A 14,958-nucleotide genomic window follows, 5' to 3' on the forward strand; every position below is an offset into this window, starting at 1 on the left:
TATCATGTGACTTGCTCTTGTGACACTGCATGAGTATGTCAAAATAATAATAATAATTTTAGAAGTACGTGCGAGCCTTAACACTTTATCCAGCTCGAGCTCGACAAGATGCAGAACGTGATAAACTCAGTGAAAGGCACGGCGCTGGGAGTGGCCGAGTTCCTCACTCCAGTTCTGAAGGTAAACTGCATTAGCTTGCTGATACGTTGTTAGCATTTAATGCTATAACTTAAACACAAACATGTTGATGTCGATGGTATATTGTAGCTAACGGTATAGCATTAAATGTCGCACGTCATTTCTTGTCGGTGTTAACTATAGCCCTAGATATTGAGTGATGAACATCTTATGGAACGTCTCCGTTAAAGCTCGAATTTAACTCTGATAAAGTGCCATCTGTAAAAATCATAATTACAGATGGTATGATGTCCCTCTGAGATACTATGTTTCTTTTCTTATTGATTACAGGAATCGAAATTCAAAGAGACTGGAGTAATTACACCAGAAGAGGTGAGAACAATAACCTGGCAAAAGTCCATCTACAAAAGTTGGGCTATGTTATTTTTAGCCTGCTTTATCATTAGCAGAGCCATTCTCCATCCAGTAGCCTAACGTTACTCCAGTGGTTCTCAAACTTTTTCACGTCAAGGACCCCTAAACTGACACAAATTAGACCACGGACCCCCATTTGGTAAGATTTTGTCCCAGGGTCCCCCATCTGATAAGATTTTTGCTATCAGGTGTTTTATTACAGAAAGTGTATGAAACCCATGACCAAAATAGTCATACATTCTGTCATTGTGTTACTTATGGATTGAATTATAGTGAAAATAAATGATTCCCCTTTTTGCTGGGGACCCTCTGGAACCCCCTCAGGGACCCCTGGGGGTCCCCGGACCCCACATTGAGAACCACTGGCCTATTCTCAGAATTCTCGCTCATTATTTTCCCTGTCTTTTGTTTAATATTAGTTTGTAGCTGCTGGTGATCACTTGGTTCACCACTGCCCCACATGGAAATGGTGAGTAACCTGCTTTATCACAGATATTCCTCAGGTGTGGATCACAGATATTCCTCATGGTGACAGGATTCACAGCTGTCTGCAGCACCATGAGTGTTTCAGAGAGTGGTCAAATGAGTTCACAGCTGTTCACGGCTCAAAAATACTTTAAATTAGACCAGGGTAGGGCTGGGCGATAATTGAATATTATCGTTTATCGTCATCTTTCAGTGGAATCATATCGTGATGATATGAAGATATTTTGATCATAGAGATATATGTTATATCTCTGTGATTTTGATATTGTGACACACATTTCTGCTGTCTAAATTGATGATGACAAGCAAATTTTACTTAAAAACTTTCATAAAATGAGGTAATGGTAGGAATATTATTGAAAATTTCAGCTTTGTTTGACATCACAGCTAACATTACCATTCGGTTCAATGAGATGAAAATGTATTTGCTTATTTAATGTGATTTTGCATACATGAACTATATTGTGATATATATATTGATATTGAGAAAAATCCTTATGATTATCATGATATTGATTTCAACCATATCGCCCAGCCCTAGACCGGGGTAAACAGTACTTGCAAACAATGGGAAGTGTGCGTTTTAACCTACATGAAGCACCAGATAGGTGGGATTTACTCCATCAGGGTAGGGCTCTAGGTAAAATGGCCAAAAATGTTATTACAATAAAAAAAATGTATATTGATAATTATCACAAAATACATCAACTTAGTTACTTGGGCGATTTGTACTATTACCCATTATGTCTGATAGTGGTCAAGCGTTACATCGGCGTGGCACATATATCGGACCGATATTTGCATTTTGTATCATATCGCAAAGTTGTATTTTTCTCTCTCTCTAGTGTCCACATATGGCTTCAGAACACCTCTCTACAGGGGGGATAGGGAACCATGTGCCGTGGAGGGCCGTTTCTCTTCCTCCTCTCTGGTTGAAAGTGTGCTAATCAGTGAAATCCCCTAGTTGGAATGAAAACCTACAGACTATCTTCTCCTCAGGCTAACCTAGTTACTGTTACCTCACATGCTCCAAAACATAGCAAATAACCTCACTGCTGCTAAATGAATGTAGGGGAACAGTGTTTCCCACAGGTTGACAATTTACATGTGGCGGTGGTTGTGTAGGATTAATGACTTGTCCTTACTGACAATAATAACCTTTTTTTGTATAGCACCTTTCATACACAACATGCAGCTCAAAGTGCTTTACAGCAATAAAAGGCAGATAAAAGACAGACAAAAAGATCAAATTCATGTAAAAGAACAAGCAACATGCATTGCATTAAAAGAATCAAATCAAGTAAAATAGAAAGATAAAAGAACACAACAAATATTCCCACTTTTAGATGCACATTGTGAGTGAACCCATATGTTTTTCTTTAATTTTCTTTTCCCCTGTCCTTCCTGATTCTACTCTTGATCTGATATTTACGTCAGATCTCACTGCCCAAGGCAAAAAAACCTCACCATTCACAGATGGATGAGACTCATACAGGGTAAAGCTCTGCCCCCCCCCCCACATATAGTGTTCACTCATGTGCAAGTAAGCATTACCCGGACAAGACCAATGAAAATTTGTACTTGCCCGTGTCAGCTCAGAGTTTCAATTAAGAAAGTTTTGGTGATTAATTTGTTTTGATTAAACTGATTAATAAAAAAGAAAAAAAAAAGAAAAAACAACTTAAGAGACAATGTAATGTAATATGGCCTATGTTTCACGTCCCTTCTCCCTTTAGGGCATCTGGGGAAGAGGCCAAGGTGAAACCATATTTGCCGCAGGATAAACAGTTTCTCCTAACACGCAATGGTATGAGGTGGATTTATGTGTATAGCTTATGTTGTTTTCTCCAAATAGTTTTACTCACTGAGGATTGCAGATGGAAGCTGACTGAAATTGCTGTTACAGAGCACTTAGTTTAATCACAGTTTACCAATTTGTATTTGTTATTCCTATGGTGTAGGACAGTCCCATTACTATTCATGAACATAAACACCTCAAGCTCGAAACTACTATAGATCAGTGGTTCTCAACCTTTTTCATATCAAGGACCCCTAATTTAGTCCACATTAGGGCCATGGACCCCCATTTAATGAGATTTTGTCTTTCTGACCCAAATCTGAGAATATTTTTATTGTCAGATATGATTTTGTCCAGAATTCCATGACTATTTGTACTGTAGGTAGAGAGATAACAGAGAAACTATGATCAAAATAGTCATTCTAAAATGACAAAATAATGAAGTTTAACAATTCATCAATTTGCTGGGGACCCCCTGGAATGCCCTCAAGGACCCCTGGTGGTCCCCGGACCCCACGTTGAGAACCACTGCTATAGATAACAAAGACTTGAACCTGTGATGTCTTCAATTCTTCATTCTGTCTTCATTCTGCTCTGTTTTTTAGTTGAATCCAGTTTTATTTTGCTTTTTACAAATAAAACTGGATTAAACTAAACAGGCGGGAATGAGAGCTTCTCTTGGGATTTTGAGATATCTCATTAATTCAGAAAAACAGAGCAGAATTATTTGTTTTCCATGAAAACTTTTCTCAGAATTCTGAGATAATTATCTCATTAATTCAGAAAAACAGGGCAAAATTTTTCTCAAGTGAATGCATTACGCTTCCGTATGTAAGCAATGCTACCAGTTTCTTTATGCCTGTTGGCATTACATCTTAATTGTTACCATTTCATTTTATGCTCTGTTGATAGTATATAGGCTAACAAAAGTACAATGTAGCTGCTGAGATTTGGGTCACCAATGGATGAAATCTATGAGTATGCACGTTTTTTTCCTTCCTGTTTTTTCAGCCTCTTTGTTGGTGTATCTGTGTTGACTTCCTGTTTTTGCTCCCTGCTTGCAGTTCCCTGTTACAAGCGCTGTAAACAGATGGAGTATTCAGATGAGCTGGAAGCCATCATAGAGGAGGATGATGGAGATGGGGGCTGGGTGGACACCTACCACAACTCAGGTGGGACACAGTGTTTCAGTATACAACAGTCTGCATACATTTTGCATTGCTGTCCAATGTGAATGGAACCCCCAACCCTTGCAGTGTTAATAGTGCCCCGCTCTACCCATTGAGCTACACAGAACCACATATCTGCACGTACATGGAGTAATAAAACTCAAATTAACAGATACAATGCTTTTTGGCAGGTGTGTTAGGAGTTACAGATGCTGTACGAGAAATCTCGTTGGACAATAAGGTATGCCTCATAACTTTCTTGGTTCCGTCTTCATCTAATTAAATGGAATGTAAAGTAAAAAAAAATCATTCCAGATGTAAATAATAGCGTAATATCTACATTTTCATTCACATTCACGTACAGTGGATATGAAATATCTACACACCCAACTGGCTTACTGCTGTTGTCAAAGCAAAAGGGGCTTCTGCTAAGTATTAAAATATTTAAGTACTAATTATTGAAGGGTGTGCACACTCACATAACCAAGTTTTTTTTTGTTTTCCATTTTTAATACAATGCCAGAAATGTGTAGCCTTGGTTTTGCTGGTTATTGTATCCAAATGAAAGTTTTTTTTGTTGATTTTAATGGGTTTTCATTTCAAGCCTCAAGTTAATAGACTTTTTCCATTGTATTTTCTGGAAGAGTTTTCATAACTCAAAATAGAGGTCTGATTTGAAGTGAAGAGATGAAATAGCGAAATAGACACCTGCATAGAGCTTTTGTGTATTATATTAAGATGTACCACAATAAAAATAACATTGTAAAAGTAAGCCATTGTTACGAAAATATTTTTTGAATTCTACATTTGTAGCCTAGCATGCCGCCATCTTTGTTTTCGTTAGCGCTTACGTCACGAGAATTGGTTGTTTGGACAGGACAAAGTGGAACTTAACATTCTACAATTTGCTCCAAATTTGCTTGTGTTAGTAACAGGATTTGTAGACAGTAACACGTCTTCTGCTGCCCTGTAAACTTTTAACTTAAGTAACGTTAGTGGAAATCCACCTCAAGTGAATGTAAAAACCTTTTGTGGTATTTGGGGATTTTTTTTCTGAAATTTGGTGTTGCCATTTCAGCTTATTCCCATTCTAAACTTCAATTTTCACATAAATGGCTTGATTGAAACCGCACTACAGTGGTTGTCATACTGCAGTTACACATGGGGCCTTTCAAATTCTTTTCCTCTTCTAGGACAACATGAATTTGAATGCCAATTCTGCAGCACGCGGCACCGGCAATGGCGATGATGATGATGACGAAGATGGAGAGGCAGCAGATATGGAAGGTACTGTGTCAAAAAGGTCTGAAAGGATAAGCTTGGCGATTTTGGACCTGTATATAATTTGTCTCTTACATACCTGTAGTACTTTGAACACAGACAATATTGGCTCCCGAGTGAGCTGTCAGTTGAAACAGCGAGTTGCTGTTTCTAGGTACTTGCTGTTAACTATCAGTCCAAATGGGATATGTCAAAATATCTCCAAAAAAGCCAGTCTGTGAAAACGATATGGTATTTATATTCATAGTCCAGAGTGCTTTCTGGCCTGTGAATATAAATACGTCGGTCACTGCACCATTTCCACTCATTGGATAGTCTTCTTCCAAACTCTGGCTCCATGTGCAATTGTTTATAACCTGACCTGACAGCCCGCAAAACTAGATCATGCCACCAGTAACTCACGTTCACCCCACAGCAGTCTGTGCTGTGGCAGAACAAATACTGTAGTTAAGTGATTTCCTTATTAGTGAAAGTGTGGCAGAATTGTGTCATGAAGTCCGAGCCAATTTTAATTTATGTACTTTGCAACTTTTTCATTTAATCTCACCCCGTGGAGCCTATGAATGGCTTTTTTGGAGATATTTTGACTTGGACTAATTGTTAGCAATAAGATGCTAGCACCAACAGCTCGCCATTTCAACTGACAGCTGACTTGGGAGCCAATATTGTCTGCGGGTCCAAGTACTACAGGTTAGGGCTTTTGAAAAAATATCTAATTGCGATTATTGTGACTGGTATTGCAATTGCAATATGATTTGCGATATTAGAGGGAATGATAATTTTTTCATCATTATTCTCATTTTCATTGAAAAATGTATTAAAATGATTATGGTGTGATTTTTGCGGGGATCTGTACCAAACAAAGATGTTTTCTTAAGTCTGTAGAATATGATGTGTAGGCCAGGACATCTCTGCAGCACCACAATATTTCATTTAAAAATGGTATTTTGACACATTTCACCTTTAACAAATATTGCGCCTCCTGCGATTTGAAACTCGCAGTAGGCCATATTGCGTTTTCGATAAAATTTTGATTAATTGTTCAGCCCTACTACAGGTATATAAGAGACAAATTATATATAGCTCCTAAATTGCCAAACATATCCTTTAATACACCCTCACCAGTTACAAAAGCCTTTGTTTGGTTTCCTCTTAATCAGTTTCATAACAGAATGCCTGTAGTGTGATGATGTTGTCTGTCCTTTCAGAATACGAGGAAAGTGGCCTATTGGAAACAGATGAGGTAAAATGCTCAGAGGGCTGTAACATAACACTCACATTGCATGATCTGATGTCAGTCATCATCAGTTGACACTCTGTCTTGGTGTTTTTGTCCTCTCCTCAGGCAACCTTGGACACCAGTAAAATGGTAGAATCTAAAGCCAAAGCAGAGCCCGGGAGTGAAGATGCCATTCTTCAGACTAGAACATATGACCTGTACATTACATATGATAAATACTACCAGACCCCTCGACTCTGGCTGTTTGGATACGATGAGGTATTGTACCTGAGTACAGGACCTATGAAGACTGTCTTAAGCCTTGTGTATTTATTGTGACACCAGCGTGAAATACTATGCGCAAGGAATTATTAGAGTATTAGATGTAGTTGCATTAGCCACGTAGGGCAGCAGCTTTTTACACAAGTTGAGACAATCCCAGGAGAGTTTAGTGTACTTCTTTGTGCTTGACAACTGACCCGAGCTAAGTAGTAGTAGCTCAGTCAGGGTGGAAAGTTAACACCCGCCAAATGCGGGATTTTGGGCAGTGGCTGGTAAATTTGTGAGGCTCACCCCCCACTGTGGCGGATGAGCCTCAATTCACAATTGAGCCTCAATTCACAATTGAGCCTCAATTCACAATTGAGCCTCAATTCACAATTGAGTTACACCCTTTAAAAGCGTGTTCCCACCATGGATGTATTAAAGTAATAGTTCACCCAAAAATTAAAATTCTGTCATCATCTACTCACCCTCATGCCAAATGAAACACAGGTGAAATTTGTTAGTCCATATAACACACAGGGAGGTTGGAGCACAACTTGGTAGCAGCCTTCTCCAAAACAACTGAAGTCAATGGGGACCTGTTACACTGAAAGTCCAACTCTTAACTCTGTTGATTGTAAGTGACCGTTTTATATTTAAGCCAGCACCATAGCTCCTGCACTACATCGCTAGCTTGCCTGGGAAGCTAAGCAGGTCTGGCTGTGGTTAGTCCTTGGATGGGAGACCACCTGGTGCTGGAAGTGGTGTTGGAGGACCAGTAGGACGTGCTCTTCCCTCTGGTCTCATGAATAATATCCCCAATGCCCCAGGGCAGAGACAGGGACTCTGTCCTGTGAGTGAGCACCGTCCTTCGGATGAGACGTTAAACCGAGGTCCTGACTGTGGTCAATAAAGATCCCATCGGCACTCATCGCAAGAGTAGGGGTGTAACCCCGGTGCCCTGGAAAAATTCCCAAACAGGCCTTCCTTCCATCATGGCCACCTAATCATCCCTCGTTACCTAATTGGCTCTTTCAGTCCTCTACTCTCCACTGAGATAGCTGATGTGTGGTGAGCGTTCTGGCGCAAACTGGCTGCCGTGCATCACCCAGGTGGGTGCTACACATCGGTGGTGGATGAGTTGAGACCCCCCCCCCGCACCCCCCCATCATATGTGAAGTGCTTTGAGTACCTAGAAAAGCGCTATATAAATGTAATCAATTATTAATCCCCTACCAGCTTTACGTTTCAGTAAGCAACTTGCCGCCAATTTACAATTTACTTTTACCTTGTCTTGATCATGCAGGATGGATGGTGAGCTGGAAGATGTCTTGGCAAGTTAGATGAGTTTGAGCCATTTGCAGCTGCATTTCGTCGGCAGCTTTGTAAATTGGATAGGTCTTCTTCAATACACCAAGGGCATTTTGTAGGAATCCAAAATGCTCCCACACTGCTGATTTAAGGCACTTTTTGGAGGATAAAAAGCTGGGATGTGTGTGCCTCCACACAATCGTAAACGGTGATTCGCTCTCCGAGAAGTTTTGACAGCCGCAGTTTCGTGCGAACGTGAGGCTGCATTCAAGAGCACAGAATCACAGTCAGAGATACAGCAGCTTCTAAAATGCTTGCGGTTAGAAAACCATTTTACAATGCGGCTAAAAGTGACATTGGCGCACTTTGAGCCTGATGAAAGGTTTTGATTCATGGACCAAAGATAACCTGCAGCTCTGAAACACCTTGTTCAGAAATCCAGTTTGGATGCAACTCTCTCTAAAGCAATTAATTGCATCCTCTCCAATTTGGAAATTGCACAACTTCATATTGTGATTTTGTTTGTTTTTTTTGATGAATTGTTCAGCTCTCATATGCTTGAAACGCTGTCATTGTCAACATACTTGAATAAATAATGTATAGCCTATTAAGTGTGGCTTATGTTAAATCTTTATCATATTTAGCCATTAATGTAGATTTTTTTAAAAGTGGCTGGTAAAAAGGGTGAGTGGCTGGTAGAATCTACCAGACACAGTGGCTACTGCATAAAAAAAGTTAGTTTTCCACCCTGAGCTCAGTAAGCACAAGACAATCGCAGGCTGGCATTTACTCAACACCTTCCGGCATTCATTCGTTCTCTTGTGTCTTCCAGGACAGGCAGCCATTGAGCGTAGAACAGATGTATGAGGACATCAGCCAGGACCATGTGAAGAAAACAGTCACCATCGAGAACCACCCCCACCTTCCTCCTCCGGCCATGTGCTCTGTGCACCCCTGCAGGTGAGAAAAAACCAAAACTAATTTCCCTCCTTCATAAATGCACCTCCTTCCTAAATGTGCACACACTGGTGGGGCTAAGCAGGAAAAACACCGGATCTACTAAAGGATCTACCCGGATCTACTAAAGGTTTGCACCATTTCGGGTGCTAAAACCTTGTTTTCTGATCTACTAAGACATTTGCCCCTGAAATCATCATGCATCATATGCATTTGTGGGTGTTCCAAGGCTGAGGCGCAAAATAAGGGGAGGGATTTATGGAAATTGGCAGTGGACGTGATTTATCAATAGGCGGTGGCCTAGGAAAAGCATGTGTTATCATTTTGTGAGACTCTGGAACAGGCTCCAAGATCAAAGTGACACAGTCATCTACACAGCATGACATGCGCTCATTAGATCGTATCCAGATTATAATTCCAATTAGGTTTAAATGAGTATGCTGACTTAAAAATGTACAATTTAAGCCTGTTTGGCAGAGTAGCAGAAAGTGCACTCAATATTCTATTCTATATATTATGAGCCAATGTCTCCGTGACATTGCTTTGATGAAAGCAATGAAAAAACGAGTGCGTAACTGTCACAACAGTGGAGAGGTGTGTGCACGGCTTCTCCAGCTATAGGGCTATGTAACTGTACCTTCACCAGGTATCCATCCCTCCACACCTGTCTTGTACCTTCACCGGGTATCCATCCCTCCACACCTGTCGCATACCTTCACTGGGTATCCATCCCTCCACACCTGTCGCATACCTTCACCGGGTATCCATCCCTCCACACCTGTCTTGTACCTTCACCGGGTATCCATCCCTCCACACCTGTCTTGTACCTTCACCGGGTATCCATCCCTCCACACCTGTCTTGTACCTTCACCGGGTATCCATCTCTCCACACCTGTCTTGTACCTTCACCGGGTATCCATCCCTCCACACCTGTCTTGTACCTTCACCGGGTATCCATCCCTCCACACCTGTCTTGTACCTTCACCGGGTATCCATCCCTCCACACCTGTCTTGTACCTTCACCGGGTATCCATCCCTCCACACCTGGCGCATACCTTCACCGGGTATCCATCCCTCCACACCTGTCTTGTACCTTCACCGGGTATCCATCCCTCCACACCTGTCTTGTACCTTCACCGGGTATCCATCCCTCCACACCTGTCTTGTACCTTCACCGGGTATCCATCCCTCCACACCTGTCTTGTACCTTCACCGGGTATCCATCCCTCCACACCTGTCTTGTACCTTCACCAGGTATCCATCCCTCCACACCTGTCGCATACCTTCACTGGGTATCCATCCCTCCACACCTGTCGCATACCTTCACCGGGTATCCATCCCTCCACACCTGTCTTGTACCTTCACCGGGTATCCATCCCTCCACACCTGTCTTGTACCTTCACCGGGTATCCATCCCTCCACACCTGTCGCATACCTTCACCGGGTATCCATCCCTCCACACCTGTCTTGTACCTTCACCGGGTATCCATCCCTCCACACCTGTCTTGTACCTTCACCGGGTATCCATCCCTCCACACCTGTCTTGTACCTTCACCGGGTATCCATCTCTCCACACCTGTCTTGTACCTTCACCGGGTATCCATCCCTCCACACCTGTCTTGTACCTTCACCGGGTATCCATCCCTCCACACCTGTCTTGTACCTTCACCGGGTATCCATCCCTCCACACCTGTCGCATACCTTCACCGGGTATCCACCCCTCCCACACCTGTCATGTACCTTCACCGGGTATCCATCTCTCCCACACTTGTCACCTGCGTCTCAGTCAGGCTCTGCTGCACTTGCTCCTCCAAGGGAATTAAGGCTCCTCTTTTGCTTTATTTGGCAAAATAAAGTATAATTTAAAAAATAAATAATAATTTGTGGTAAGCAGTTTGGTTCATCCCCTCATATCATACCAGCGCTCTTTCCCTCCGCTAAATCGTGCTTTTGGTGCCCATTCACTTTATTTGTTATGTCGTTCCAGAGTGACTTTTTATGCGCTGGTAAAACATCTCTTCTTTGCAGCTCTTTGGGGTTTTCTCTGGCACCAACACTTCCACCTCCACTAGGGAGAAATTTGCACTTCTTTTGCCCATCATTACGTTGCTACAAATGGGCTATTTATGCGCATTGTTTGGGCATATTATATTGGCGCAGTCGCAATTCTAATTAATTATTTGCACCTCCGCTCATTTGCGTGCCCTATTTTAGTAAATACCTTGCGCAATTTCACCCGCAATTGCTTTTGCGCTGCACCTGGAATTGCATGTTAGTAGATCTGGGCCATACTCACCTCACAGAGTTCCCATCCAAAGCAGATTTTGAGATCATCTTTGAACTGAATCTAAAGATTTATTTTATATTTTTTCTTGACTGCCCATGTCATTGTCCTCTGTCAGAAGACGTGTAAGTTGTTAAGGATTAATAGCTTTGTCGTGCTAACAGGCATAATACGATACTGGTAGCATCACTATCAATTTATCTGTATCTATTTGTGTGTATTTAGAATATTTTTATATTACATTCTGACTTAAAGGGTGTCCATCACTGGTTGACATAAGCAAATTATTAATGAATATATTCTTTTTAGTCAGGGTAATGTCTTAAAGAATTAGTATAGGGTGTCCGATTCACCCACTGCTCTGGGGTAAGTGTTGATGATGTTATTATGACATTTCTCCCCCAAGTCACTGACCCTTTAATAAGAAACTTTGGCTGATGCATCCTTTCCTTTATTTCCAGACATGCTGAAGTCATGAAAAAGATTATTGAGACCGTGGCGGAGGGAGGAGGAGAACTGGGAGTGCATATGTATCCTTTTATATGAATTTATATTAACAGGTTGAATTAAATGTGTCTCACTGATTAACGCTGCTTCTTGACGTGTGCATGAATTACTTTGAGTTGTTAAGAAAAGTGCTATATAATAGAGGTATTATTATTATTATCATCATCATCATCATTTGATCATCAGAGTGCAAGGTCTTCATTAAATCTACAAATATGCTTAGTCCAACAACACTGTGCTTGTCATGTTTGTTGTGCTATTGCATTTCAACTTTTAACTTCAGCAGACGTTAAACAAGATTTGTAAGTGATTACCTGCCAAGCATAAGCATTTTCCTTAACTGAAGTTTCCAGGTATCTTTTGATTTTCTTGAAGTTTGTCCAGGCTGTCATTCCCACAATAGAATACGACTACACAAGGCACTTCACCATGTAGCTTCTTCCGTGCAAATGTGCTTCTGCAGATATCTTTAAAAGAGGAAAGGAACAGGAGTTTTGCCCGTGTCTCACAGCAACTACAGCCAACGCACTGAGATTGCATCTGTTAAAGGAGTAGTTCACCCAAAAATGAAAATTCAGTCATTATCTACTCACCCCCCATGCCAGTAGAAAATCGGGTAAAGTTAGATAGTCCATACAACACTACCGGAGATCCCCGGAAGTACATTACAGCATTCTCCAAAACAGCCGAAGTTGCCAGAGACCTGTCTTCAGACTTCAAAAAATAATGGAAAATAACCATAAAATGGCTCCATGCAGCTCTTCCAGGATGATCCAAGTCTCTTGAAGCCGACAGATCCCAAAGTGACTTGAAAAGACCGACATTTACACTATTATTTAGCTGAAATCGCCACTCTAGCTGTAAGGTAAGACTAGCTTGAATTAGCAGTTTAGCCTTCAAAATACAAGCGCAAGATTTGAAAATAGGTAGAAATACTGTTTTAAACCAATTACTTTGTATTTAATCGTCAAATTCAATAAGTGAGCACTCATATTAATGTGTGATGTCATAATAATAATGAAGATAGCTAGCTAGTCTTACCTATCGAGGCCGGGGTGACGTATTTTCAAATTTAGCGATTTTAGCTAAAGGTGTAAATGTCGGTCTTTTCAAGTTACTTTGGGATCTGTTGGCTTCAAGAGACTTGGATTATCCTGCAAGAGCAACCATTTTATGGTTATTTTCTGTTATTTTTTTAACTCTGAAGACAGGTCACCAGGCAACTTCAGTTGTTTTGGAGAATGCTGCAATGCACTTCTTCCAGCAGTGTTGTATGGACTAACAAACTTTACCCGATTTTCTACTGGCACGGGGGTGAGTGACAACGAATAAGGATAATAAGACTAATGCATTTTCATTTTTGGGTGAACTATTCCTTTAATGGGTTTCTGGAACGTTTGTGTTACTCTGAGACACTATGCATGGGGATAGGACCATTGGGAATGTTGGAGGAATGTAACAAGGCTATTAGTTAATGTCTCTCCCAATAATACAGGCTTTATATGTGGTGACCAATCGCACAGTGTTTTTTGTCCAGGAGGTTTTGATGCTATCAGTGGCACTCGCCCCATTCCACACTGCTTCACTTCAAATCTAAAAGAGACCATCTACAGAAAGAACTCAGGCCCAGTTGGTGTCAAGTCTGCGTCGGGTTAGTAAGAAAGTGGATGGATTCATGGAAGATAACAGATTGTTCCCATTGCATTTATTCAGAACACCAGCAGTCATCAGTAGTTGTCTGCCATGTGTTCAATATCAGTGGCACATTAGTGTTCTGCTTGGCTGCAGTTTATTCACCCTAGAATCTTCCCAGTGGCCCAAATTGCCTTTGGTCAGCATAGTCTTGCTTATTAAAGGAATAGTTCACCCAAAAATGAAAATTCTGTCATCATCTCCTCCCCCTCATGCCAGTTGAAACACAGGTGAAGTTTGTCCATATAACACACAGGGAGGTTGCCAGCACAACTCCATAGCAGCCTTCTCCAAAACAACTGAAGTCAGTGGGGACCAGTTCTTCAGAGTTCCAAAAAGACCTACAGTATATTTACACCATCATTTAGTGCAACTCTAAAGAACAGGTCCCCATTGACTTCAGTTGTTTTGGAGAAGGCTGCTACCAAGTTGTGCTGGCAGCCTCCATGTGTGTTATATGGACTAACAAATTCCACCTGTGTTTCATTTGGCATGAGGGTGAGTAGATGATGACAGGATTTTCATTTTTGGGTGAACTATTCCTTTAAATTCTTGCTCAACTCCAAATAATAATGAAAGGAAAAAAATTGCAAAACTCTGAATTTGAACTTTGTTACCATTACTGTCAGGCAATTTAGTTTTACCTGCTCACATCTCCAACTACTGTACCAAATAGCATCATTATAAGCTTCTTTGATATTAACAGTTTTGTCCTCATGCCTCACTGCTGGGTTTCTACGGTAATTCACTTTGCAGGAACTCATTATTCTGAATCAGATCTATATGCCGGTTTGTCTTAATACTTTGTTCTCTGAATGTGTTTACAGTCAGGTCGAAATCGTTGGTCCCTGTGGTTGGGTTACATGTTTTCTTTGTGTTTTCCTTTTTTTTTTTCTCTCTCGGACTTTCGCAAACGTATTTTCTTTCCCCCGCCGGTTTGTGTCGTAACCTTTTGAAATTGGCAAGAAAGGTCTTTTTTAGCAACACCGCTTCCTCGGTCTTGTCTTCTCTTTAAGGTGTGTTCCAACGGGCTGTATCGTTCTGCCTTTGCGTAAGGAATCTCTCAGAAAGGTTGCCTGAAATCACTGTCGTGCAGCATTTTCACAAGACAAATGCCGCGTTCTTTTACTGTCTCAAGCCACTCGCGCTGTTCCATACATCCTTACAATGAGTTTCCGGATATCCGGGGTGTTAAGAAGAATGTGGATAATGAGTAGTTCAATATATTCGGCTCATTATAGCAGCATGTTGCTGTCAGTACTTCTACAACTAAAGTACCTGGTTCAATAAACTGCTACTTTCCTTCTCTGTCTCTTTGTTGGACAACCTATTCACGCTGTACTGCCTGTTGATCCAGTGTCTCCTGATGTAACTGTTCAGTGGTAGCACTGAACATTTTAAAGTAATGTACATTTATCAATAAAGATTTTCCCAAATA

The 14,958-nt window shown here is 41.2% G+C and overlaps 1 protein-coding gene across 1 annotated transcript; it reads left to right on the forward strand.

The window, feature by feature from the left end:
- Positions 1–14,958, forward strand: atg3 (autophagy related 3). Its single transcript, XM_071547458.1, has 12 exons — positions 1–180; positions 469–510; positions 972–1,021; positions 2,775–2,845; positions 3,901–4,008; positions 4,197–4,246; positions 5,199–5,292; positions 6,495–6,529; positions 6,632–6,784; positions 8,913–9,040; positions 11,783–11,851; positions 12,182–14,958. The coding sequence occupies exons 1-12, from the start codon at positions 109–111 to the stop codon at positions 12,261–12,263; spliced, it is 954 nt and encodes a 317-aa protein (XP_071403559.1). The 5' UTR covers positions 1–108; the 3' UTR covers positions 12,264–14,958.

This window comes from Centroberyx affinis, unplaced genomic scaffold, assembly GCF_046629955.1.
Source record: "Centroberyx affinis isolate AG114_WGS23_722 - 3 ecotype Tasmania unplaced genomic scaffold, CSIRO-AGI_Caff_v1 ptg005940l_1, whole genome shotgun sequence".
NCBI lineage: Eukaryota > Metazoa > Chordata > Actinopteri > Beryciformes > Berycidae > Centroberyx > Centroberyx affinis.